This window comes from Sphaerodactylus townsendi, linkage group LG05 (assembly GCF_021028975.2).
Source record: "Sphaerodactylus townsendi isolate TG3544 linkage group LG05, MPM_Stown_v2.3, whole genome shotgun sequence".
NCBI classification, from domain to species: Eukaryota; Metazoa; Chordata; class Lepidosauria; order Squamata; family Sphaerodactylidae; genus Sphaerodactylus; species Sphaerodactylus townsendi.
In genome coordinates, this window is record NC_059429.1 from 58,782,701 (window position 1) to 58,810,514 (window position 27,814).

The 27,814-nt window shown below is 41.9% G+C and overlaps 1 protein-coding gene across 1 annotated transcript in view; it reads right to left on the reverse strand.

The window, feature by feature from the left end:
• Positions 1-25,928, reverse strand: part of SGIP1 (SH3GL interacting endocytic adaptor 1) — a 173,840-nt gene extending 147,912 nt beyond the window's left edge. The window contains exon 1 of the mRNA XM_048497854.1: positions 25,675-25,928. Coding sequence (XP_048353811.1) covers positions 25,675-25,684 — 10 coding nt within the window. The 5' untranslated portion in view covers positions 25,685-25,928. The remainder of the gene's footprint in view (positions 1-25,674) is intronic.
• Positions 25,929-27,814: the final 1,886 nt, after the last annotated feature.

A 27,814-nucleotide genomic window follows, 5' to 3' on the forward strand; every position in this document is an offset into this window, starting at 1 on the left:
ATGAAATTTGGCACACCTGTTCCTTATGTACTCCAGGTGCTCACTAAGAAAGGATTTCCCAAAATATTCACTTCCACTTGATTTATTACCTATTTACTGTTTTCACTGCTCATCTCTGGCCATCTGTGTGAACATTCTAAGGGCAAACCAGTCCCTCAGTCCACAGATATGCTGCACGAACATTCTAAGGGTGACAGTTAAACACCAGCAGCTTCATGTCCTTCACCAACTGCACTCTACCATCACCCTCCACAATGCATGTGAACCTACTTGAAAACAAACCCATCAGTCCACAGACAGGCTGTGAGAAAATATGCTGCATGTCACCCCAAAGTTCACAAACAGGCTGCAAAAAAGTATGCTGAATGTCACCCTAAAGTTAACAGACAGGCTGTGAAAAAGTACTCCTTCACCCACCCTCACATTAACAACACCACTACAGCCAAATACTATCAAAACAGATTACAAACCACACTATCCCCTTGGACTATTAAACATTTGTCGGGTTTTGCATATGGACATCAGATTGCTTACTGTGGAGACAAGTTTATTGCTCTCGGCCTCCGATCACCCTGTGCTTGGTGTAGTGCTCTGAAGTGGCGGGATGAGTCCCCGGGAATGTGCTGCAGTGGCGGTACAGTCCAGCTCCCTGCCCTTCAACCCTACCCTGAACCTATTCACAGCCTTCTCACTAATCAGCATCCAATGGCAGAACACTTCCTTTCTGCATCCCGAAAATACAACGGCTGCTTCCAAATGACGTCTTTTGGAGCCCACCAGGTGAAAGCAAGCAATAACACATTGCATTAGAAAAATCAATCCAATCCAAAAACATTTATTAGGCATAAAGCATTAGAAAAAGACAAATACAGGAAGCTGCTGCAAAATAATGCAAAACAAATTCATAGAGAGCCTGTGATGAAGTATGTGTAGCGAAGCACAGGTACCCTGCTAGTACTCAATATAATTTAAATGTTCAGTTAGTTCACAGATTATGTTCTTCCATTACATGGGTCAGTCAACTTGGGATGTTTTGCCTAAGGTTCCTTTTGGTTGAGTACAGTTTGATGCTCTTGATTAAACAGGTGTTTGCCCAAGAAAGCTTCATGCCTGTAAAATCTGTGAGCCTTAAGGTGTCACAGTATTTTTGCTCTAATTATCTTTGTGATCCCTTCAAGCTATAGAATTAATGGATTGCTTGCTATGCCATTTTGAAGTTTGATCTCTTTGCTATGGTTTCTGATATGCAATAGCCCCATCCAAGTGGTGAGGTGGGCGGTGCCAGTACGCTGCCCTGCTGCTCCCAGGGAGGCTTCTTGGCAGCACGGGGAGGCTTGCAAACCAAAACACCTCCCTGCTGCCGAAAAGCCTCTATGGGGCTGAATAGAACTACATGACCCTGAAGGACTGCATAAGTCCAAACCGGCCGCTGCCGGAGTAAACCAGTGAATGGCTGGGAGGAAGCCCGCTAATGCCAGCTCCTTCCTAAGACTCACCCCTGGACTGCTTCCATTGCACCAGGTATGGGCACTGGGACTCTAGGACTCAGAGTCCTATGCTGTGTACCAGCACCAGGAAAGGTGGGTGGCAGATGCATGCCGGCAGTTCCACCACTCTGCCAGTGTAAGTGCCTTGATGATGGCATTTCCGGTGGTAGAAGCCTACACCACTTCCACTGGTGGATTCAGTCCTCCCCCATCTGGATGGGGCTCAAAAAGAATAAATCTGAAATATGCTCTTATTCCCAATCTGACTGATATGAAGTATGGGTCAAGACTTAAAACAGAACCTTGTCCTCACTCTCTCCTCCTATGTGACAGTCCTCTGAAGATTTCTAGTCAATGGATTCTGAAGATTTCTAGTCTATTTCTAAAAGGAAGCAGAATTCTCCAACACACATGAACATACAGAATTGCAATTTATGTTACTGCAGTGCTAAATGAACTTCTAAAGAACACATCTTTCATAACTTTTCAGAATTCAGCTAAACTGTCTGTGCTTGCTTTTAGCTTTCAATGACAGAGGCAGAACATTACTTTCATATATTTAATTATCTGCTGCAGCTGAAAGAAAGAAGCATGTTAACAATGCAATTTGCTTTGCTATTTAAAAAGGTACTCAGCACTGCTGGGTCAGAACAAGTTCACCCTGTGAATTTTCCACAAAGAATAACTGTACTCTTGCCACCTGACTAGATGGTTCAGTGAAACAACAATGCCTTATCTTCATCAATAGCATTGGGGAAGAAGGTAAGAATGCTTATGCTTAAAACTGCCTGCCCACTCATTTGCCTAACTCATCTGAATGTGAAATATAGACTTGCATCTGCATGGGTACATTATACTATGCATGAAAGAACTTCCCTCTCAACATAATCACCTACCTTGCTCCTCCTTTGTCACCCTATTTTTAGTCCCCTTTGCATTGGTGTCGGGGGGGGGGGCAAGCCCTAGGCATAATTTGAAAAGGTCACTTGGGGGGCTGAGGAGTTCAGGTACTATGAAAAGCATTTCATTATGTCAAAGTTTTCACTGTCAGAAAAGAAACTTATGTAGAAAGAAACAACAGGGGCACTCAAAACAGAGGTTCAGAGAAGAGGTATCACCACACAGAAGACCCTGTTCTGTGCCCAAACTGTGATCACATTAAAGAATGAGAGCATATATAGTAGCAGGTTTCCTGATACATCTTTAGTGTCCATTGTTTGAACTATAAAGGCAATAGTTAGCACTTTGAAATAACTGGCAACGCAATTAAGGGCCAAAAAAACTTCCTGCTTCAGTCTGCTTTAAGAAATCTACTTGTGAAATCACCTCTATTCAAACCTGCCACCTCTGACTCAAATTGTATTGGGAAAAAAAACTTTACCACATCACAGATGCCATCGATCAGCCTGGTCATAATTTTTTTCCCTATCACCACTGCTCCCTTTCCCTTATCCTAGCAGGCAGCATCATAACTTTGCAGCAGACTTACTGAAAAGATGCAGCACTGTGTGGTTTTGATCTCTAACCTCTTCTGTGCCCCCTGGTCTTAAGACTTAAAAAAAAAGAATAAGAGGGAAAGATGGTACTGGCAGCTGCCATAATATAAGACTTAATTTCATTCACCAGAGAAAGTACCATCTATCAAGGAGGAACCTTTTTTATGCATGCATCTCTCTAAAAAAAAGAAGCTATTCTAAAAATGCTCTTTTTCCAACTTAAGCAGAGAATGGAAGCTTTAATGCATGCCAAGATTGCTTAAGTGAATGTTTTTCAATAATTTAAAAGGTTTTTTTTTCTTTTGGTGTAAAAACAGAAGAATTAGAAATCCTCCCTCTTGATAGTGCTTCTAGTGACTGGATATCACATTTGTTTTAGTAACTTACACCATGGCATTTCGTCAATGAGAACATGAAAATGTTGCCCTACAGTCAGCATGCCCATTGTAACTGTAAGCATTAAATAACAAGGTGGTGCAACATCATGTTCTTGTGACGCTACTATCATCATGTGATAAAATTCTCCTTCCCAAACCAGTGAGATTTTTATTATTTTTTACAAAATAAATTTAATATTTTAAGAAATATAAGTGTGCGTTTTTAATGTGGTTGAAATTACAGGCATTTTCTTGGGGAAGAGGGTTAATGTAATATAGGGTTTAATGTAATATGCTTTTAATCTTCAAATTGTAAGCCACAGAGGAAAGGGAAGATATAACTATTTTAACACATAACAATGAATTCTTTAGAGTCTAAGTATTGCTCTGCTATACAGTTAAACATTGGGGTGCACACAGTATCCCTTCTCTATGAGGCCTAGATACAAAGAAGGAGATTTCATTATCTATAGTACAAATTATATTGAAAATTTACTTGAAATCTAAGAGTTTTTGTGTCCATTTTCTCCTCCTTATACCCCAAGGCAGCAAACATAAACACAATTTCCAATTCAGCAAGACAACTTTCGTAATTTATATTCAAGCTCATGGATGCAAATAACACCATGGTGAACATATGGGAATAATGTTTTCAAAAGTCATTTCTAAGATGCTCTTTTTTTATGATTGCTATGTGAATGTGTATCAAAAATGCAATCCTGAACAAAGTCCACCTTTCTCAGCCTTTTGACACCAATGGATGCATGGGAGTGCAGTGGAGAGCACCCAAATTGGTACCATTCCAACACAGAGTTAGCTGCTGATTACAACAGTTTGTTAGATTGTGGTGATAAACTTGTGTACATAAATTAGCCTATTTATGACCAGAGGATTCTAAGTAATATTTGATACAGTTATGTAGGGCCGAATGAGTGAATGTAGTTTGAAAATGTAATAAGTTTGTATCATTCACATAATATTAGAATGCTAAAATATTGGAAACTCATATTTTGGATAAATAGATCATATGATTTTATTGGGAAGTTACATATAATCAGTTTGCAAATGAGCAGTTAAGGGGAGAAAAGCTCTTGAATTGGCTTTCCTCACCATCACCCATTCCTTTCTGAAGGCAAAATTCTGGTATTCAGCCACTATGGCCTTAATAATAATCATAATAGCTTTTTAATTTTATTTTCACATATTGTTTTCCAGATAAATTCTCTCAGATGTAAGTCTTTATTACAAGTCTAAGGAACCATTTTTGTGAGAATAATAGGAATTGGAATTCACAGATACTGACCACAGCTTGTATAACAGCATAAGCTGAAAACAAAACAGAACTGGCCAATCTTTGAGAGGTGCTGGGTTAGCATTTCACCTAATGTTCAGTTTTCATCTATGATTCAAAATAGTAGCAGAAAAGTCTAAAGTACATTTTGGTTACTTTGCTGCATATACGTGACATTACCTTAGAAGGGGGGGAATGTTAACCACTTGTTTCCATTCAACAAGATTTGATCATATTTAATTGCAGCTTACTTTACCTTCTCACACATATGCTAGATTCACTCTCCTATTAACTGAATCCTACACAGCAGTATCATGTGTTTCAATCGATTTTAGGGTCTAACATGAGGTTTAATCTTTTGGATATGGATACAGTTCACATACCAGAAAGATGAATTGTTTTGGATATTAAATCAAACTTACTGTCATTCTTATCAGGGCATGAGCTGGTTTTTTCTTTTCTTTCCTCACTGCATTGACTCCTAGTAGTCATGTCAATATGCAATGCACCAGCTGACCCTACCCACATGGACTTTGCAGACAAGCAATTTACAGGCCTCCTCAAAATCCACACACATTCTTCCCCCCATTTGTTGTTCCTGAAATTGAAGGGGAAATCTATCCATCCTTAGCCATGCCAAAAAGCTCCATGGTAACCATGTTGTTGGGAATGATGCCTCAGAATTCTATTATGACTGAATGGGTTTGCCAACAATAAATAAGACTCACAGAAAAGTAAGATGGCAAGGTTATCCTACCTTAAGATTTCCAATGGTAAATTTAGACATTACCTTCATCGTAAGGGGAAATAAGCCATCTTATCCCTATCACAATCTTCTGGGAGAATGGAGCAGGCTTCTGCTGCCAGCCAACATAAGCAGCATTGGCTGCTCCAGCAGCTGGCAGCCCACAGGAGGAACTGTGAAATGTTAAAGTGTTCCCTATGTTACTTTTGGTTTTTAACCAGAAGTTACATAAACACACCAATGTAATGTTGATGAAATTCCTACCCCTACCACCACCCCCATCTTCTGCTGGTATCCAAGGCATCACCAGGCTGAAGGCCTGGTTTCCCTAGCTGGACATCTCATCTTAACTTTGTGCTCCCAGCTTTATTTTATTTCATTTTATTTATTTATTAGATTTTATAGACCGCCCAACCCCCAAAGGGCTCTGGGCAGTGTACAATAACTAAGAGTGCACAATAAAATACAAGTTATAACATTAAACATTAAAATCCCTTAAAAACACAATAGCATTATCATAAAACTTATATTAATTAATATTAATCATTAGTAATCAATGGCATCCGATCCTAAGGCCGGGAGGGGACCAGCAATGCCAAACAAAGATGTAATACAGGGCAGTTCCGGAGATGGTATAAAGTGCAGTACAGGGCATCAGGAAGGGGCAGGCAATCCACAGCTAGCCTCCCCAAAAGCCCAGTGGAATAATTCGATTTTACAGGCCTTGCAAAACTCACTGAGGTCCCGCAGGGCCCTAACAGCAGATGGAAGAGTGTTCCACCAGGCAGGGGCCAGGGCCATTAAAGCCCTGGCCCAGGTAGAGGCCAGCCGCATCATTGAGGGGTGGGGGACTCTGCAGATCGAAGTGGCCTGCTCGGGACATATGGAGTAAGATGGTCAGGAAGGTATGAGGGCCCCAGGCCATGAAAGGCCTTAAAGGTTAATACCAGCACCTTGAAGATGATCCAGAATTCCACCGGGAGTCAGTGCAGGTGGCGCAGCACGCGGGTGATATGATCTCTAAAAGAATCACCTGGCAAAAGGTGAGCCGCCACATTCTGGACCAGCTTCAGTTTCCAGATCAGTCACAAAGGAAAGCCCAGGTAGAGCGAGTTACAACAGTCCAGCCTGGAGGTAACCATTGCATGGATCACCATGGCCAGGTCGGCCTGGGAGAGGTAGGGGGCCAGCCACCAGGCCTGGCAAAGATGAAAAAAAAGCAGTCTGGGTAACATGGACTGCCTGGATCTTCATAGGAAGCTTGAAGACATTCTCCCTTTTGTCCTTCCAGTAGGCTAACATATCAAAAAAGAGAACTTGACTCCACACATTTCCTCTATTATGAAACAAAATGTGAGTTGTTCTCAATAAGCCTCAACATTTATGAAAAACAGAAGACATTCTCTGGTACTTGAGGGTGAGATCCAGGTAATGTTGAGATGAGCAATTCCAAATTGACTTCTTCTGCTACAGTTGCCAACCTCCAGGGGTGGCCTAGAGATCCAGTATTACAATTTGTCTCTGGGTGACAAAGATCAGTTCCCCTGGAAAAAATGGCTGCTTTAGAGGTTTGTTTGTTTGTTTGTTTATTATTTAGATTTGATAGAACACCCACTCCCAAAGGTCTCTGGGCAGTGTACAATTCACTTTAAAACATGAAAATATAAATTTAAAACAGTAAAATTATATAAAACAGTAAAAATTGCACATAAATACAAGAGATCAGATGGCAGAGATGGTATTTCGTTACTTTTTGCGAGGGTAGGTTAGATAGTAGTTCAGTACGAACCAAAGCATAAGCAAAACATAGAGAAGGCTATCCCATGGCTATCCCTCTCCACCAAAGACCCTGTGAAATAATACCGTTTTACAGGCCCTGCGGAAGAGGTTGAACTTTATGGCATTATACACCACTGTGGTCCTGCCCATCCCCAAAACCTTCCCCCCCAGGTTCTACCTCCCAAATATCCAGGTATTTCCCAACCCACAGTTGGCAACCTTAACCTACCCAAGCCTAGAGCAACAACTGAGGAAGACTAGGAAAATGGACAAAGTCAATCAATAATATTTAATAAAATCAATAACATTTAAACAAACGTGTGTGTGCATGCACAAACAGGTACATTGCAAAATGAACACAAGAAGATAAGGGATGTCAGGTTTTAAATAGTACATGCCATGGAGGATTTTTCCCCTTAGGGGTTTTTATCTATATTATACCCTGGTCATAAGAACATAAGAACATAAGAACATAAGAACATAAGAACAAGCCAGCTGGATCAGACCAAGGTCCATCTAGTCCAGCTCTCTGCTACTCGCAGTGGCCCACCAGGTGCCTTTGGGAGCTCACATGTAGGATGTGAACGCAATGGCCTTCTGCGGCTGTTGCTCCCGATCACCTGGTCTGTTAAGGCATTTGCAATCTCAGATCAAAGAGGATCAAGATTGGTAGCCATAAATGCGCTTTTCCTCCATATATCTGTCCAAGCCCCTTTTAAAGCTATCCAGGTTAGTGGCCATCACCACCTCCTGTGGTAGCATATTCCAAACACCAATCACACGTTGCGTGAAGAAGTGTTTCCTTTTATTAGTCCTAATTCTTCCCCCCAGCATTTTCAATGAATGTCCCCTGGTTCTAGTATTGTGAGAAAGAGAGAAAAATGTCTCTCTGTCAACATTTTCTACCCCATGCATAATTTTGTAGACTTCAATCATATCCCCCCTCAGCCGCCTCCTCTCCAAACTAAAGAGTCCCAAACGCTGCAGCCTCTCCTCATAGGGAAGGTGCTCCAGTCCCTCAATCATCCTTGTTGCCCTTCTCTGCACTTTTTCTATCTCCTCAATATCCTTTTTGAGATGCGGCGACCAGAACTGGACACAGTACTCCAAGTGCGGTCGCACCACTGCTTTATATAAGGGCATGACAATCTTCCTGGCCTAGCGCACTGGGAGACGGCCTGCCGCAGTTGTTGGAGGCGGTGGCTGACTGGGCATTGCGGTTCCCCAGATTGAACGTCTTGGGTGATTTCAACGTCCATGTCGATACCGCCTCTTGCTCAGCGGTTGCGGACCTACTCTCATCCATGGCGACGCTAGGCCTCTCCTTAATACATTCTGGCCCCACCCTGAGGCCGGCCACACTCTGGATCTGGTCTTTGGGTCGGGTGTTAATGTGGTCGTATCCTCTATTGATAGAGTGCCATGGTCTGACCACTACGCCTTGAACGTCCGGTTAGACCCGCCGCGCCAACCCTGTCTAGACGACGGGCAGTTTTTCGTCCGCCCAAGGAGACTTATGGATCTGATTGGATTCCTGAATGCTCTGTGGAATCCTGAGCCCCCTGGCACCCTCGATGAGCAGGTAGAGGACTGGAACTCCAGGCTTTCTGATGCCATCGAAGTGGTTGCTCCCCAGCGACCTCACTCCTGGTTAGCTTCCTGGGTACACTGAGGAGCTGCGTGGAATGAAGCGGGAGCTCAGACGTCTAGAGCGAGTGTGGAGGAAGTCTTGTGACGAGACTGCGCGAACATCTATAGGATGTTTATGAAGGCCCATGAGATGGCGATAAAGGGGGTGAAGAGGGCATATTTCTCATCCACTCTCACGTCCGCTAGCTCTCGCCTGGCCCAATTGTTTCAGATTATTCGATCTCTTACCTCGTTACTGGAGGGTTCTATAAATTCCCAATTGGCTATTGGCTGTGAGGCATTTATGAGCTTTTTTGCAGATAAGGTTGCATCACTCTGCCATGACCTTCCATCCACTGTTAATACAAGTAGTGAACTGGAGGCTCCGTGGCCGTCTTCGGGTTCATGTTTGGACCAGTTTCCCCTGCTCATTGGGTCTGATGTTGACAGAGTCCTGGCTGCTGTTAGATCTACTACCTGTCCTCTGGATCCGTGCCCCTCCTGGCTTATTAAAGCATGTCGGGTGGAGCTACGACTCCACCTGTTGAACATCATCAATTGCTCCCTTGAGCAGGGAGTATTTCCAGGTGGGTTGACGGAGGCGGTGGTCCACCCACTCTTGAAAAGACCATCTTTAGATCCTGGTGATCTGGTCAATTACTGCCCAGTTTTGAATCTTTTGTTTCTGGGAAAGGTAATTGAGAGAGTGGTGTTGGAGCAGCTTCAGGGCTTTCTGGAGGACACATCAGTACTCAATCCCTTCCAGTCCAGCTTCTGTGCTGGGCATGGGACGGAGACCGTCCTCGTCGCCATCACAGATTTGCTCCGCTTGTAACTCGACCATGGTGGATCGGCGCTGTTGGTATTGTTAGATCTTGCCGCAGTATTTGATGTGGTCAATCATGACCTATTGGTCCACTGCCTGGCTATTTCCAGGGTCCAGGGCACTGTCCTTCAGTGGATTGCCTCGTTCCTCCAGGATAGGGGTCAGCAGGTGTGCCATGGTTTGTGCCATGGTCTGACCACTTAGCTTTTACAGTCTGGATTTAAATCGCCATGTCCCCCCCCCCGCTTTGACGATGGGCATATTTGGATCCACCCGCAGAGACCCCAGCCTGTAGAAGTCACCACCTGCCAGCGACTCTCTCGAAGAGCTGATAGGGAGTATGAGTTGTAGAGTGCTTCAGGCAGCCATCCTTTCTCTGATGCTATTTAACATCTTCATTCAATCCCTGGCCCAGCTGGTACAGAACTACGGTTTACAGCACCATCAGTAGGCTGATGACACCCAACTCATCCTTACAATGGAAGGTCAGCTGGACTCCAACTCTGATATTCTCCAGCATTGTTTAGAAGCTGTGACTCGCTGGTTGAAAACAAGCAGACTGAAACTTAATCCAGCGAAGATGGAGATCCTGTGGCTGGGTCAGGGGGAGGGGCAGGGGAACTCCCAACTGTCAGCCTTAGCTGGTGAAGGCCCTACATCTGGCCTCATCAGTAAAGAGTCTTGCCATGACCTTGGATTCTACCCTTTTGTTGGAGGATCAGTGACAAAGCTAGGCTAGCATAGAGCGAATTGCAGTAATCTAGCCTGAAGGTGACTGTCGCATGGATGACTGCAGCAAGGTCGGACTGGGAGAGGTAGGGGCCAACTGCCTAGCCTGGCAAAGGTGGAAAAGGAGCAGGAGCAGCCAGAAGAGACCATATAACACCGGGAATATCTACACTGGCTGCCCGGCGAGTACCAGATCATCTTCAAAGTTCTGGTGTTAACCTATAAGACCATAAGTGGCCTTGGTCCCACATACTTGCAGGGCCACATCTCCCAATATTGCTCTCAGAGACCTCTCTGCTCAGCAGAGGGGAAATCTACTGATGCAGTGATTGCAAAGAACAGTGCATATTTTAATTATGGAGGGACATTTGCACTGGGTGGGAGGAAATTCCAAGGGCTAGGGTGGAGCATACATGGTGAGCTTCAAATCATACTAATTTTATCAAGTTTGATTATTTTTTAAAATCTCTTTCAATGTTTCATATCATATTTTGCATCATTGTAGGGGAAAGACCAAGACACACATGTACACTATCCACTAACATCACCAAGGTACTTTTGTAAGTATCTTGCCTCAGAAGATGTAAAAGACCTCCTTAGGAGTTTGATACAGCAAAAAAAGACTTCAGTCTCAGATTAAAAACACAAAGCCATGTCCTAGATTCCAGTGAGCACTGAGCAAATTCCATTCTCAGTACTGTTTGTATAACACGTGAGGATACTGCAGCTATTCAAAGAAGATCCTAAGAGTGAAGTTTATAATTGGAGAAATCATATATCCAAATGTCCACATTGTATAGATTTTGTTACAGTACTTTTACATTAATGGCTGCAGGTACATATTGCCCTCCTTTAGATTAGAAAAAAACATAAAAGAGCACTTATATCTAGATTGGCAATTTTTTGAGCTAAAGAAATATTAAATTTCCATTCTAAATTTCAACACTCAGATATCTGCAGTAAGCCACTTGTTCTAGTTTCCTTCCATTTCATTCTTCTGCTAAATTATAACTGTGAGCATATAAAATTGTATAAATTAACATATGTATGGTATTTAAAAGTATAAGTTCCTTAGATTTTTGCAGCAAATTTACAGTTACATCCAGTACTAAAGCAAGAAAAAGCAAATTCAATTAATTCTAAATATTAGCAAATACAACAGGAAAATATGTTTCATATGAATTATCATTGTTCCCTGAAACTTCCCAATGGAAAAATGGAAAAGTCCTCAATTTTTTACATACTACACATTTTGACTGAATTAAATTTTGCCTTAAAGCATTTCACTCACTTCAAATAACAAATCTTTCACACGATTTGTTCAATGTTCCCCAAATTTTCCCAATTTTACCACGAGAACAATTTGAGAAATCATCAGAAGAGAAAAAAAATGATTTTTTAATAAATCTGTGCCTTGGGACTTTACATCTCTAGGGCCGCTTCCACATGGCAGAATCATACCTCGTTACAGTGGGTTTCTTATAATCCGGGTCTGTTTCTCCCTTTGCATGGCTGCCTGTTTTGTGAAGGAATGCAGTGAAGACAAGGAGAAAATACTCCAATTTCTTTCGCATGAGCCCGGGACTTCTGATTTACATTGCAAGCCCAGTGTCCCACATTCTGATTGACTGTTATTTTTGAGTGGAAGCTTGAATGAATGTCAGGCGGACATATCAGGGAAGCGAGCAGAGGGGTGGGGGGATCAGGCAGCTGGGCAGAAAAAATAAACTGGTTCTGCTCCTGTGGTGTTCGCATGGTAACGGACTCACTCTGGGAGTTTGGAAAAGAATCACCAATTTGGCAATTTTTGAATACCCCAGGAGGAGGGAAATATCATGGGGCAAACCTGCTTTAGGACTGGGAACCATGCAAAATTCTTGTATGGAACAGGGTATTTCTCTTGCTCAACCGAGGATAGATGATATATGACTGTGCCACTGCAGTAGTTTGTTGCCTCCCCAAATATCAATTAAAAATCTCCTTGTGCCACTGAAATACACATCATTTACCCCATCCCACAAGACACCACTCCTAATAGTAGAAACAGTAAGAGTTCAGAACCACTTCTGACTGGTGTGGAATCACCCATATACACATAGACCCAGACTAAACCCTCAATATACTTCATTTGGTGGTATGTTAATCACATTTGTATAGCAGTTTAACTGCTCAAAAGCACACTAGTCCAAAATGTGCATTCATTCAGAAGTTTATCTACAGAAAATGACTCCCAGAGCAAGCTCTCAAATTGTGCCCCCACCAAATATCTGACAGTCATTTGTTAGATAACTGTACTATCGTATCAGTTAAAAAACACAAGGAGCGTAGGGTTCTCCCTGTCCCAATTTTAACCTCACACCAATCAGTCATGGTAGAGTGGGAATTTAAAACTGGGTCTCCTACTTTCAACCTACTTTCCTCTTCAACACTGGTCCAACCTACTTTCCTCTTCAACAACAGCAACAAAAGCTATATCAAGAAAGAAATAATGCAAAGTATTTTCCACATGGATTCACCTGTATGCAACTGGCATTTTTTCATTTGGGTAACGTGATTAAAATTAGGACTGAATAGTATACCAGTACAGAAGTTTTTGAGAGCCAGAATGGTATAAGTAGGACGAGGATTTGGCCAAGCCAAGACTGACCCTTAACCAGGGAAGTTCACTGGGGAATCTTAAGGGATTTTACTTGAAGATGTTTCTTTCCAGTGTTTTCCCACAACATTTCTGCTTGAAAAATTAAAAAAAATGCATTGGGAGGGGTGAAATGCCCAGTTCCTCCCCCACCTCCCCCGGTGCAACACTTCTAGATAATAGACTCTGTATGTTATATGGGAGGAAAACTGTACAAGTCTCACTTCTATGCCAGAATTGATGTAATATGCAAAAACAAAACAAGATACTAGATGGTCATTTAATATTGTTTTGCTATCACTGCTTATTTTTATTGAAGTTGAACTTTTTAAAATCATTAATAGGAACAGCACTGAATGATCTATTGTGCAATGATACAGAAAAACCCGCTAGTTCCTTCATAAACTAGAACAAATTGAAATGAAATTATTTAAAGCTAAACCAATTATGTGAAAGGAAAATACATTTTTAACAGGGTGCAGCAAAGTTCCTCTTTTTAACTCCCTAGCTTAAACATGATTTTAGCAAACAAACCAAAACTTTTATGACACTGCTACAAAGTTAATGCAAGTAGGGAATTTAAAGTTCATCTTCTCTAGAAAATAACAGGCATTTCAGGTTTAAGATCCTACCAAAAATGAGATCTCAATTGAGTTCTCTAAATTATTATGATCAGCAAAAATGGAATCTAAAGTACTATATATACACATGTATAAGTCGACCCGAGCATAAGTTGAGGCACCTAATTTTACCACAAAAAACTGGGAAAACTTATTGACTCGAGTATAAGTCGAGGGTAGGAAATGCAGCAGCTACTGGTAAATTTCAAAAATAAAAATAGATACCAATAAAATTACATTAATTGAGGCATCAGTAGGTTAAATGTTTTTGAATATTTATTTCAAAGAAAAACAGTAAACTAGCTCTGTAAGTGGAAAAGAGGGTCAACAAGTACAATATGGTATCAACCATAACTGTAAAAGTACAAAAACCTTAGCTCAATCAGCAACCAAGCTAAAACACAGATCCTCATGGATCCTCATGATTTTTGTACTAAGTCACCCCAAAATCACCATCATAGCTGAAGCCTCTGGCCACATGTCTGAACAGCAGTCACACATCCCACACTCCATGGCACTGCAGTGGCACAAAAACCTGCTGGAAAACACGGATCCTCTTCAGAGGCATACTGGGGACAAATGGCGCCCAGAGGCAAAAAACCCTCCGGGGGGCCCCCCTGCATCCTGAGCCCCACTTACTCATGAGTAAGCGAGTACAAAAACCTTAGCTCAATCAGCAACCAAGCTAAAACACAGATCCTCATGGATCCTCATGATTTTGTATATGAGTAAGCATAAGTCCCATTTATTCACAAGTAAGCAACACTGACTTCAGCCCCTCTTTGTCCCACTATGCCTCCATGTGCACCCTTTACCTGGATTTCCTCATTCAGACCTTAGGCCTCATCTTCCACCACTGGAAGATGTAAAGCTACTTGAGCACTTGCCCGGTTGTGCCCTGCTGTGTCAACTATCCTTCTTAAGATGCCTCCCTGTCCTCAAATCTCTGTCCTCTGCTTGCCCAGTCCCTTCTCAACCATGGACACACCTGTCCTCAGACCACCTAATCTGAGTATCCATGACAAAGACAATAGACAGAAGACCCATACCTGCGTATGGGACAGGAGAAGAACAGTGAAAATATTAGGAATTGCACTACATCAGAAATACCCTAGAAAGTATAACCTAGTTAACACATACATCCCTTAAGCCCGTGGCACAGGCGAATATGTGAATTGACTGCAATAAAAAGCACAGAGTCCAAATAGATGCAGAAGTTTCTTATGGGATTTATTCACCTGCTAAGGAACAGCAAAAGTAAGATACTGTTTCATGTTTCACAAAATATCAGTTAGTTTATACATGTGCTTTCTTGCTTTCTCCTCAGATATTTTAAATTGTGCAGTGAAACATAATGCATGGAGAGGTTTTGCTGAGAAAGTACATTCAATTCCAAGGGGACTTTCTTCCACTTCCACTGTCTCCTTAGTGCCTCCCAGAAGGCATGCAAACAAGAGAGAAACCATGTTCACATGTTACAGTGAATGCACATACAACTTGCGTGTACATGCCTTTTATAAAATAAAGTCAACATATGCTGACTTTACAAATTAAACTTGGATGAATCTGAAGTTTAAGTGACATGTTCAGCTGTACATACATCTATATATAAAAAAATCTAAACGTGTGTTTGTCCCTCATGGTCTCCCTCAGAAGCTGCTGGACGGATTGCCCCCAAATTTTCACATGACGTTCCTCCCTGTTGTGGGCAGGTAATCAGACCTTCAAATCACCGAAAGTCCATACCTGAGCCAGGTAAAACATCTTTTTCCTGGCGCACCAGGCCATGAAGCTAGCTCCGTTTAACTGTCACCCTTAGAATGTTCGTGCAGCAAGTCTGGGGCCTGAGGGCTTGGTATGCCCTTAGGATGTTTGCTCAGATGGCCGGAGATGAGCAGTGAAAACAGTAAATAGGTAATTCTGTTAGGTTATATGAGTGGAAGTGAAACACATACACACTTTTACTAAAAGCGAGCTGGAGTTTGCCTTTTTCTTCTAAGAAAATCCGCGGGGTGGGGGCAAACCAACACTACTGGCTCAGCTTCTTTTGCACATGGCCCTTTCAGAACCCAGGGAGCTGGCCTCGGTCTGAGTGCCTCATCACCCTGCCTCTGCTGCCTGACTGGGATAGCTTGCTTGCTCCAGTTCTGCCTTACCCAAGCCAGGACTGTGCGTGTCAACCAGCCTCAAGGACAGTGGGATTCGCACTCTGGACAGTTCCGTTGTGGAATGGAAAAGGTTACCTTATACTAAAAAAAACAAGAGAGCACCATATAACGATGTGCATTGAAAAGGGAAAGAGGGATTCCATTTGACTACCCCAAAAGGCTATGCTGGGGATCATTGGACCTGCATGGACATCTGTGTGGGTTGCGGATTGTGATGAGAAGGGCAATTGCCACAGCAACGCGTGGCCAGGCCCACTAGTTAAATATAAGTAACAAGATAATTACTCTACATAGGCCTTTTCCACACAAACCTTTTAAAATGTTTTCAGGCAGGAAACAAAACGTTTCCTTCAGGAGTTCCGCATTGTTCCCCCCACACCTTACATTCCAGAAACATTTTATTTTCAGCCTTTTTAGTGAAACATTTTCAAACATCTTCCCTTGCTGTGCAAGTATATTTAAAACACTTTGATCTTTCCCACTGTATTTTACATGCCTCTGTGCCATCCAAGGATGTAGGTAAGGGGGGGTTCTCGGGTTCAACCCCGCCATTCATGTACGAAGCTCCGCCCACCCGTTTGTGGGTTTTTAAAACATTTTTACTGTTTTTCGGTTTTTGGCCTGCAGGCGGCGCATTCTTTGGGCTAGCAGCACCAAACTTCCAGGGATTGTTTGGGGGAATTTCCTGATGATATTACCCAGGTTTGGTGAGGTTTGGTCCAGAGGGTCCAAAGTTATGGACTCCCAAAGGGGATGACCCCATCCTCCATTGTTTCCAATGGGAGCTAATAGAAGATGGGGGCTACACCTTTGAGGGTCCATAACTTTGGACACCCTGAACCAAACTTCACCAAACCTGGGAGGTATCATCAGGAGAGTCTCTTACAGATACCACCCAGGTTTTGGGAGTTTGGTCCAGGGGGTCCAAAACTATGGACTTCCAAATGGGGTGCCCCCATCCCCCATTGTTTCCAATGGGAGGTAATAGGAGATGGGGCTACACTTTTGGGGGCCCATAACTTTGGACCCCCTGAAACAAACTTCACCAAACCTGGGTGGTATCATTAGGAGTGTCTCCTAAAGATACCCTAAAAGTTTGGTGCTGCTAGCTTGACAATTGCACCTCTGACAGCAGGCACCCCCCAAATTTCCCCAGATTCTTCTTTTAAATCCACCCCTTTTGGCATGGGTTTAAAGGGAGAATATGACGTCCTCAGTTTAGAAGAAGAGTTGGTATTTATATCCCCCCTTTCTCTCCTGTAGGGTACTCAAAGGAGCTTGCAATCTCCTTGACCTTCCCCCTTCACAACAAACACCCTGTGTGGTGGGTGGGGCTGAGAGAGCTCCAAAAAGCTGTGACTAGCTCAAGGTCACCCAGCTGGCCTGTGAATTCCCCAGATAAGCCTCCACAGTTCAAGCAGCAGAGCAGGGAATCAAACCTGGTTCCTCCAGATTAGAATGCACCTGCTTTTAACCACTACGCCACATTGAAAGTGATGCTGTTTCATGGTAGGATAATCCACCCCAAAACAGCATCACTTTCAATGTTGTTTAACTGGGGACCCCAGATTCTCTCTTTAAGGTGGATTTAAAAGGAGAATTTGGGCCCTCTAGTTTAAACACCATTGAAAGTGATGCTGGTTGGGGGTGGATTCCAGCATCACAGCGGCTGTCGGGGGGGGGGGGACTCAGATTTTGCACCGGGCTCCATTTTCCCTCTATGCCTCTGCCCAGAGGGGAGGGCAGAAGGAACTGCCAGCTGACGGCTGGGAGCCCAGCTGGTGGGGGGCAGGGGAGGGCAGGGCGGGGGAGTCTGCCATCCCCAGCCTTGGAGAGCTGCTTTTATGAGCGCTAGGCCGGGGGCGGGGCTTGGGGAGGCGTGGCCATACCCTAGGGGTGGGTGGGGTGTGGCCCCACCCCCAACCCCCCATAAAAAATCTATACCTACGTCCCTGGTGCCATCCCCAAACTTCCCCCTAGGTGCCATTTTATTGCGATCCTATGCTCACTCCCTTACCCCTCATCATTTTGTTTTTGTCAGTTATGTGTTTTAAAAAATTGGTTAAATCTTCAAACCATAGATTGTACACAGCAACAGAGAATCCATGCATTGAGTCTTCAAAGTACTGATTCTACAAATAGCCAAAAGAGAGAGAGAGAAACCCTCATGGTGCCCATGGAACATTTTGAAGAGGCAAGTGGAAACAAATGTGGAGGACTGAAAATATTTTTTCAAATGTTCTGCAGAAGTTTTAGGTGACTTGTGCAGAAAGGGCCACAGATATAAAGAAAAATGAACTGTATATTGTTTACAAATTGAACATGGATTCATAGCAATTTGTGAACATGGCTTGAAAGAGAAAAAAAGGTGCATTCATGAGGACCATTTCAGACATCACACGGCAGCCAATTCCACATAAGATTCTGTGATTACCTTTAGAATTTAGTAACCTTCATTAAATGGGGACTTGGACAGTGGAGGAGGGGGAGTTCAATGTATTATACACTGCTAGATTTTTAAATCACCATTTAATGTTTCTGGATCTGCCTCTCAAATCCTCTCAACCTCTGGATCTGTCTCTTTCCCCCCATCTTTTGGATCCATCTATCATCCTCCCTACAACTTTTGGATTTGCCTCTCAACCCCCAACTTCTGATTGACCTGCCTCTCATACCCCAAATGTCTGGATCTGCCACTCCCTCTCCAACTTTTGGATCTACCTATCATTCCCCCCTGCTCCCAACTCCCAGGGCAGCAGGAGGCAGAGGCTAGTGGGCTGGGGTACAGGAGAGGTGGTGACTGGTATTGTTAGCAGTGAGGCTTGATGAGATTCCGGCTAGCTGCTATGCCTGCCGCCTTTTGTGCCTAGCTCCCAACAGGGTGCCTCCAAGCCCGAGAGAGAAGCAGGCAGGTTCCTGGTGGCAGGAGGAAGATGCTGGCAGGCCCAGAACACAGAAAGAGGAGATGTGGCAGCTGCTGTTGTTGGCAGTGAAGCCAGGCTACATCAATCAGATTAGGGCTCTTCCTGTGTCCCCCCAAGGAGCACCTGGGGCTCAAGCCCCCTGCTCCTCATAGTTATGCTTCTGCATCCATTCCCCATAAAGCAAATGGACTGACTGACATTAATCAGACCAAAGCATGTAGGCCCCTGTGTAAAGTTGACTTCCAAGAACTCCAGGCACAGGGAAAAACTGACAGGCAATACTTCAGTGAGGAGAGGTTTTCCTTCCTCCACTGATCATATTTCAGGCTGTTTAATGTATATTGAATCATGTTCACCTATATATTATGCCTAGGTTCATCATTTTTGATCTTTTGTCTGATTGCTGGTTGATGCATGTTTATATATTACAAGGAAACTAACAGTCAAGATTAGGTTGGTGGAAAAATTTATCCATTATAACCTTTCATTAAGGTTAATTTGATAGTACAACCCAAATATATGTGCACATAATATTATCACAATTATATATAATTTGGGTTTTTAGATGCAGCTTACAATCTTACATTTTTTATGTGTGAGCATGAAAATCATGGCACAAGATCCATGATTTTTATAATACCACCATTTGGCCACACAGTATAAAATGTACACAAAAATATTTATATTTCTTCGTTGCCAGTTTTTCAAAAACTTTGTTGTACACTTCTTTTAGCACTGTCTTTTTTAAAATTCTTTTTTCAGTCTTTGTTTTCAGGAATCAGTAAACACAACCATAATAAATTTAATTTGTTCTGCTGTCCCACTCAAGGACCAATCTCAAGAATTTATTCCTCAAATATAACAACTACTGTGCTTCTAATTGGCTTTCAATCAATCCAACAAAATCCAAGATCTTGGTTTTCTCAAACACTTGTAGCCCTATATCCTGGTCTATTCAGGGCTCAGATATTGAGCAAGTCAGATCTTTTAGATATTTAGGGGTTGTCTTCCAGCATAAGCCTGGCTGGGCTAAACATAGGTCGTTTCCCCATTTGCTGCGTGTTATTCATGTCAAATAACACGGGGACTGCTGTATTCCCCACTACCTCAGCGGCGACTATGCAGCAACCCCAATTCTGCCGCTCTCCTTCCTCCTCAGCGAGCTGCATTCCTGCTCCTAGATGGTCGAGCATTTTTTTGAAAACCCCGCGCTGAGCGCAGGGGAGGGGGGAAGCCCTGGGGGTGACTCCGGCTTTGATTTTCCCGCTGCTGCTGGTGACGTAAAACCATCTGTCCAATTAGGATGCGCGCAGCCTGGCTTTTAATTTTTTTTATTTTAAACGCTTAAAATCCACGTCTGGATGTTGTTTTGAGCGCACATGGGCATATTGTGTCTGCTCAAATTTACGTGGATTCCTCGGCAAAGCTTGGAGACGTTGATTCGTCCTTTTCACAATTAAAAAAATCCCACCCCAGCACAATGCAGCAGCCAATCAGGACAGCCCCTGAGCAGATTGTGGGGAGTACTGCGTAGCTGCTACACGGCTGCCACATTCATTGGACCAAGGGGGCGGAGGCTGCGGTGGGAACCATGAACCCGCACTCAAAAGGTCCCGCAGCAAACCACAGCTTATGACCTCTATTTTGTAAGTGGGGAAACGACCATAGAGACAAGACCCTGGAGGGTAGCAAATGTGCTTCTGCTGGTGTTCTGAAGTTTTTTACCCTCAATGGCGGCAGATTCATTCCGGCGGCCCTAAAAGTATTTAACATGAAAGTGATCCAACATCTAATGTACAGGGTTCCTATATGGACCCATGCATGGAAATTCAAGCCTGAACGGTTGCAGTCTGTCTTCTTATATAAGGTATTTGGAGTTCCTCACTGTGTCCCTTATGCTGTCCTCCTCCTTGAAGCAAGACAGCATCTTCTGGAAACCAGGGCGTGGGCCACCACTTTCAAATTTGGGCGCACCTTTGTTTTCTTTCTGACTCTCAAAGCCTGGTCCAACTTGTGATGCATGAACTCCAGACTTCTAACTGGTGGCTATTAATCGAGGCTAAGATTTCCTCCTTGGGCCTTTCATGGAATTCCTTGCTCATGCTCACTGCCAAGGAGGTTTATCATCAGTTAAAAAATAAACTATTTGAGCAGGAATACCAATACCTTTTGAGCAAGGCTCAGAGTTCCTGCTCACTCTTGTACTTTGGGATTATTCCCCAGAAACTCTGTGTTGCCCATTATCTGGACCAACTTCTAAATCACAGACTCAGATGGGCATTTTTAAGAGCAAGATGCAATTCTTTTCCATCGTCATTACTTCAAGGCCTGTTCTCAAACATCCCTTGGAATGATCGACACTGCTCTTTCTGCCCTTCTTACATTGACTCCCTTGAATACATCTTGCTCTTCTGCCCTAAGTACAACAGCTTTAGGCCCAACTTCTCTGCCTTAACTCTGGTCGGGTTCTCAGACCTTTCTACCAATGCAAAAATGTTTTTTTTTGCTCAATAATCCTGAAGCTCAAATAACTGAAACTGCAGCCAAATTTCTACTGCATGTTTTAGATTAGATTCCCTTCATTTCTGTTCACATCATCACTCACTCTGTTCTATACTGAATTTACCCCTATTCTTTGTCCCTATGTTGTATATGCCTAACAAAGGTCTCTAAATTCTAATAAATTTAAGTCATGCATTAATTCATCTGGTCTGGCTAATGTATAAGATTGTGACCACTGAAGAAGGTTCATAGGGCTGAAAAGCTTTTGGTCTTATATACTGTGGCTTTGTCTGTGGACTATCACCTTAGATATGCTTACCGAGCCAGGTATACTGTAGTATTGTTAGAATATCATCAATGTTGAGATACTCATTTGTACTAAATGTTGTATATTTGGTCAGATAATTTTCAGTCTAAAGTCTACATTCAAGGCCTATATTTTGAAATTGGTATTTTAAGTGCCCTGCATAATAAACTGACTTATTTTGTTGAATCATTTTTATATTGTTTGTGCTCAACTTCCATTGTACCAAATGACAATACTCCATGACATGTAGAAAATGAATATCAGCACATATGAGCCTCAAACTAGCGAGAGACTTTCAAAAAGAAGCATTTAAATGACTGCATTTTTCAACCTTCACTGCATCCTCTCAGCCATTTAGTCACACAATTCCTTCCTCTTAACTCACTCACACTGCATTTTCACTGAAGTCTGAACAAAATGTTGGACATGTGGATTTGTCCAAAAGACCTTCCAGCAGTATAGGCTTGTTCTGTCCATCTCAAAAGAAGCTTTTAAAGCATGGAAGTATAGATACACCCTGAAGCCATGGGTAGGGAGCTCAGATGTATAAACCAGTGGCATATTCTTTATACTATTTGCTTTTCAAACACTCTAGTTTTAACAAAATATGTTGTTATTATCCAAGATATGTTTGAGGAAGGTGGATTAGTTGTTTATTAAAATTCATATCCTGACTTGCCTTTGGATTTTCCAAAGCTAGTACAAGTTGTCAGATTTTATGCCTCAATTTGTAGGATCCAAAAAGTTTATTATGCAGAAGAAACTTAAAAGGATTTTAATTTGTTTTTATGAAGTGTTCTAATTTTTAACTGTTGTGTTTTTGTAAATCAGAAATGCTGTTTGGTAAGCCTTTTTATTATTTTGGTGGTTTACATTTCTAGTCTACGACTGTAATAAATGAATGATGATGAAGCCACTAACAGAAAACTACCGGTATAACAATAAAAGCAATATTTTGCTAACATAGACATAGTGCAACTCAAAGCATTTATGACAAATCATTTATTTATTTATTTATTTATTTATTTATTTCGATTTATTATACCGCCCCATCCCCATCTAATGTTAGTTGCACTAATTAAAAAATCCTTCTATTGTTTATACCCCACAATACACAGGTAAGAGTTCCACAAAGTCAGAATTTCAACTAAGTAGGGATGCCAGGTTCTCCCTGCCCACTGGTGGAGGATGGGGAAGGAAGGTTGATTTTACAGATCCAGATCCAAGTTGGGTAACTCCTGGTGATTTGGAGATGGAACCTGGGAAGATCAGGGACCTCAGAAGGTATAAAGTCATATAGTCAATCCTCCAAAGCATCAATTTTCTCCAGAGGAACTGATCTCTGTATTCTGGCAATGAGCTGTAATTGTGGAGGAACCCGAGGTCCCATTTGGGGGGGTTGGCATCCCTACAACATTTGCTGTATTCAGTCCCCACTGTATTAATGGAGAGAACAAGTGTGACCCAAAATGGCCTCTTGAAGGAGGAGGCAGGTTCATTTCAAAATGTATCAATGAGCTTTGTGTGCATGTTACATTTTTAAAAAATACTTTTAAAAACAAGACATTGTTTTTGTACACAATGTAAACATAATTTATAGTGCAAATTAAGGAAACAAATGGGATTTTAAAAAGTCACTTGTAATATGTAAACATTAAAATTTAACTCTTATCCATCAGCAAGTAAGTTATATCCAAGTGAGAAGATTTGAAAGGGAACTTGGGGGTAATTTAATTGCACTGAGATACTGCAGTTGGACTTAATCTTTAAGACACAGGTTCTCACATGGAGGAATTATTGTTAACGTGGCTAACACGTGTCTTTAACTTGTTAAAATTAAGGAAATTAGATAACTGTGTTATCTTTCATGTTTGGGATCCCTTGGGCTAGATGTTTCTGTAGATAGCTTCTAAAGGGGGAATGGGATGAATCCTGCCTGCTTTGCACTGTAAATTGGCCCCCTAGTGGTGCCATTTGCTTCAGTAAGGAAAACACAAGTCTCCCCAAATGTTTTCCCTACGGGCATATACAGCACCTCAAAAACGCCAATTTACATTAGGGAGGAGGTGCTAGAAACTAGTTAAAATCTATCCTGTGTCCAACTACTGCCATGGTCCTGATCCAAATAGGAGGCCTCCACAGTAATATTTAAAGATCTAATCAGGGTCTCCAACATCTCATATAGTTCAACTCTGAGACACATTGTGGCAACTAAAGAGCTTGGTAAGGAGTTGACTAAGTTCACAGTCAAAAAATACTTTATTTCAAGGCAAATTACTATCATTTGTTGTCCCGTAGACAGCAAAAATAATTGATAAGTTATCAATCTCAGTATCACCTGCAAATTTCTAATACTACAAACCAAAAACTCAGAACATGTCAAAATTAGGCAGAATTTTTGTGCAGAATATATTTGTGAACATACAGGGAAGAAAAATCAAATCAAAACTATGTGTTAATTGAGCATGTTCAAAGTTCATTTAAAATGACAAAAACTCAGTAGATGACACCTAGCACATTCAACCATTTTGACTGCATGAAATATTCTTGCAAGCTAGGCAAAAATAATTAGAACTCAGTTGGGCCTTAAAGAGCAGATCATACAAATTTACTTAGGACCTTCTGCTCTTTATACAGCAGATCTTATTAGAAAAGAGGTTTTGATTAATTTCAAGAAATTGTAGGGTTTTAACTAAGTAACTAGTTTTCACTTTTGAAGTCTACCAATCCTGATTTTTTGAAGTGTTGAATTGCAATTCAGTCGCATTTCACTCTTTGGGAAATTTGCCATGAGCCAAGAACAGACTGTGAAAGGCATCCATAATAAGCAGACAGCTCATAACAAGTTATTTGCAGTGAAGGAGATGTATGATTTGGAAATAACTGTTTTGGATCACAGTAGAGTTTTTTTAGGTTTGAATTCAAACCTAATTCTTTATTCAAATATGTAGCATTAATGCTGTTTTCATGCTCATTTTCTACACTGTACAAGCTTGTTCATTAGATTTGTGCTGTATTTGAAACAGTGTAAATACTGTTTTCAAAAAGCCATCTCTGCACCATTGTCTAGCATAAAAGCCAGAAGAAATTCAGCCATAGTACTCCTGGTATTAATGCCCTAAACATCACTGTCCATTCTGCCATCATCACAGAAGATATCAAACAATTAAGAATATAATCTTATTACTAAAAACAAGTTACTCTCATAGTAGCTGAGAATATACCTTTTCCCTTAAGAGTTCAGAAGTGGTGATATGAAAATTAGTATTCTAGATGGTGAATTCCCTCCCCTGCTCCAAAAAAGCCTTGCCAAAAACCTGTCAGACCAAATCATCTTCTGCATTTTGACCACACATGTTTACATGTGCATATTTTAACATAATGTGATGACTGTCCAACCACTTAGCTGGCTATGTTGCTTTATAAGAAGATGGCTCTATTTTGTTCATGTGTAGAAACTAACAGAGCTTAACATTCCATGGTCATAACTGCTGCAAATTACAGCACTGTAGGATTGCCGTGTTATGGCCTCAAATCACAAGTATTACATGGATGGATTTTTTTTAAAAGAACGGGCCGGGGGGGGGGGGGGGCACAGATCTGCTGTTTTTCCATTTCAGTATATTCAGATCCTTCAAATACTTCAGGTGCATGCATAAAAATTTCTGTGCTGCAGAATGAATGAAATTATTCCCCAGTATACAGCAAATATGCTCTGAACAATTGTTTCATAGGACTCTTTCTAGAAAAAATTAAAATGGTTTTTTTTCCAGAGTGCAATACATAATTAAAACATTTTGCTTAATGAAGAAATGTTCCATGTTGTTCATGCACCTCTGTCACTTTCCTTATCTGTCTAAGAAAATTTCTATAGATTACTAAGGGCTGTCTATTCATCCTCTCCATTATAAACAGACCTATGCGAATTAAAAATAATGTATATATCCTCATCTGTATCCACCAATTGGAGAATCTGATCATGGAGATGACATGTATGTTGATTATCTGCACTACCACAGCTGGCCTTTTTATTTTTAATCCTATATTCAGAATTCAGAATGAATTCTACAGTATTAAGCATCAACAGCATTTCCCTACTAAGTACTGCTATAAACAAACCACAGGAGAAACATTACGGCATAATCAGAACACAACCTACCTTCCATCATGGTGGCAGAATTTCATTCCTCAGTTTCCAAGGAGTCTGAAAAAATACAGGAAATTACGATTCCAGTAACCAGATGCTTAAGGTAAGCCCTTAAAACCAGTCTCTCAGATTCATGATTATTACTGCTGCCAGAGCAAATTTTTGAAATTAAAAAAAGAAGAGAGGAATGAGTGTGCACTAAAGCAAAAGACAGGCCATGGATGCTGCTATAGCTGTATCACCTACAGGATCACAGAAGGATGCTGAGAGAGAGAGAGAGAGAGAGAGAGAAAGGGAGGGGTGGAGAGAGCTGGCTTAGCTCACACGCCTGCCAGTATCTCAGCCAATCCCTCCAGCTTTCTATCTCGTCACATGGTAGCTTGCTTGCATCTCCTGACACAATACCCCTGGAGAACACAGGAACCTCTTCCCCCTGCATTTCTTACTCCCCCTCTCTCTCACACACAAACACACACACACTCCCCTTTCTGTAGTTTGTGCTATGTTTCCCTTCTCAATAATCTTGTTGCAGCAGCTGGAGGGATGAGATTAATTATCAAGCACTGTCAGATTTACAGAGAGCTCTGCTGTGAAAGCTGCATGTAAACAGTCTTCTGTGGGAGGGGGGATTGATTTTTACATTCTAACAAAAAAATCAAATTTCATCAAAACTGTGAGGAATTCTAAGGCCTAACACCTTACAAAGGGAGCAGTGTGGTTGCATTCTGATGGTTTTTGTGTATCCAGTATGTCAGTTTCTGTAGATCTCATAATACAGAGAAGCTGTAAGCTTGACTTCAGATTTGTGTTGGCTGATCCCCTCCCTCGCTCCCTCAGCCATTCAAGAAAAAAATCAATTGGCCTGACATCACATCATAAGCAATTATCTTCAGGAGGACGATTCAGAAGAAATTTCAACCAGACCACCTTCCAAGAATGCCTAGGAATTAATTTCGCTTGAAGAGCATCCGTGCCAAAGAGATGGGAATTGCCATTAAAAAGGGAGATAAAACAAAAGGCACACAAACACCAGGGATTTTTCAAACCAGGCTAGTAAAGCCTATGAGTTTGGAGAGAAAAAAGATTCCCAGAGCTGTGATGTGGGCTGCAGCTATTCACCAGGCACAATTCTTAAAACCAAAACGCACAACTGACGTACTGACAGCACCTAGTTACCTCCATCAACAGTTATTTGAAGAGGTCTTAACATGCAGCACAGCCAAGATAGAATGATATTCCACTCCTGGGTAACTTCTGAAAACCAGAGTATAGCTGCTTATCACCACCTCATTGCTCTGCCCCCTCCTTGCATGGCCATCAATATTTAATAAAGCCCAGGTAATATGACTGTAGCTGTTGGCATTGCTAAAACAGTCATCATATGGGAAAAATTACAGCTGAGATAGATGTGCTTGTCAGTGGCTTGGGAAAGTAAATAACTTTCTTGCATTATACCTGGATTAGAGATCCCAGGTAAAGTTAAGATTCTTCCCATTTGCTTATGCTTCCTATGTTTTCTGAAAGGATGTGCTCTGTGAAACTCATTGCTATTTGGTTTCCAATAGCTAGTACCATTTTTTTTAAATCAAGAAGTTAGTTTGTTAAAAAAGTGCGGCTATGAAGCAAATAAGTACATAAACTCCTGTACATAAACTCGACAGTTGCATATATTTGCACCAGTGTGTAAAATATTAGGACCATCTTCTAATTGTAGATATCTAATGCAACGTGAGCAATGAATATAAAAGGAAAGAGTTCTCTGAATCAAAGAATGCATTGATCTTTACACACTTTCTAGGAATCGGGTCCATTTGAAACTTTGGGACTGGAAGATGTCTTTGAATCTACATGTCCCCAGGCACTCACTGCTTCTCTGTGCAACCCTGCAGAGAACTCTTATTTGTGTACTAAAGATGCTAATGTAAATGCAGAAATATTATGACACTGTGTTGGTCTGAGAGGACTACATTGCAGGACATATGCAGAGGCATCAACAAATTCCAAGGCTTCAGTAAAAATGCAGAATCATAGCTTAGCCTTCAGGAAGTCCCATCCCTTCCTGCTCCCCAAGCCCTACCCCCCAGTCTCAGTGCTTATAAAAGCAGGTCTCCGAGGACCCCAGCCAGCAGGGGGGGTCGGCGGGGTCAGGCAC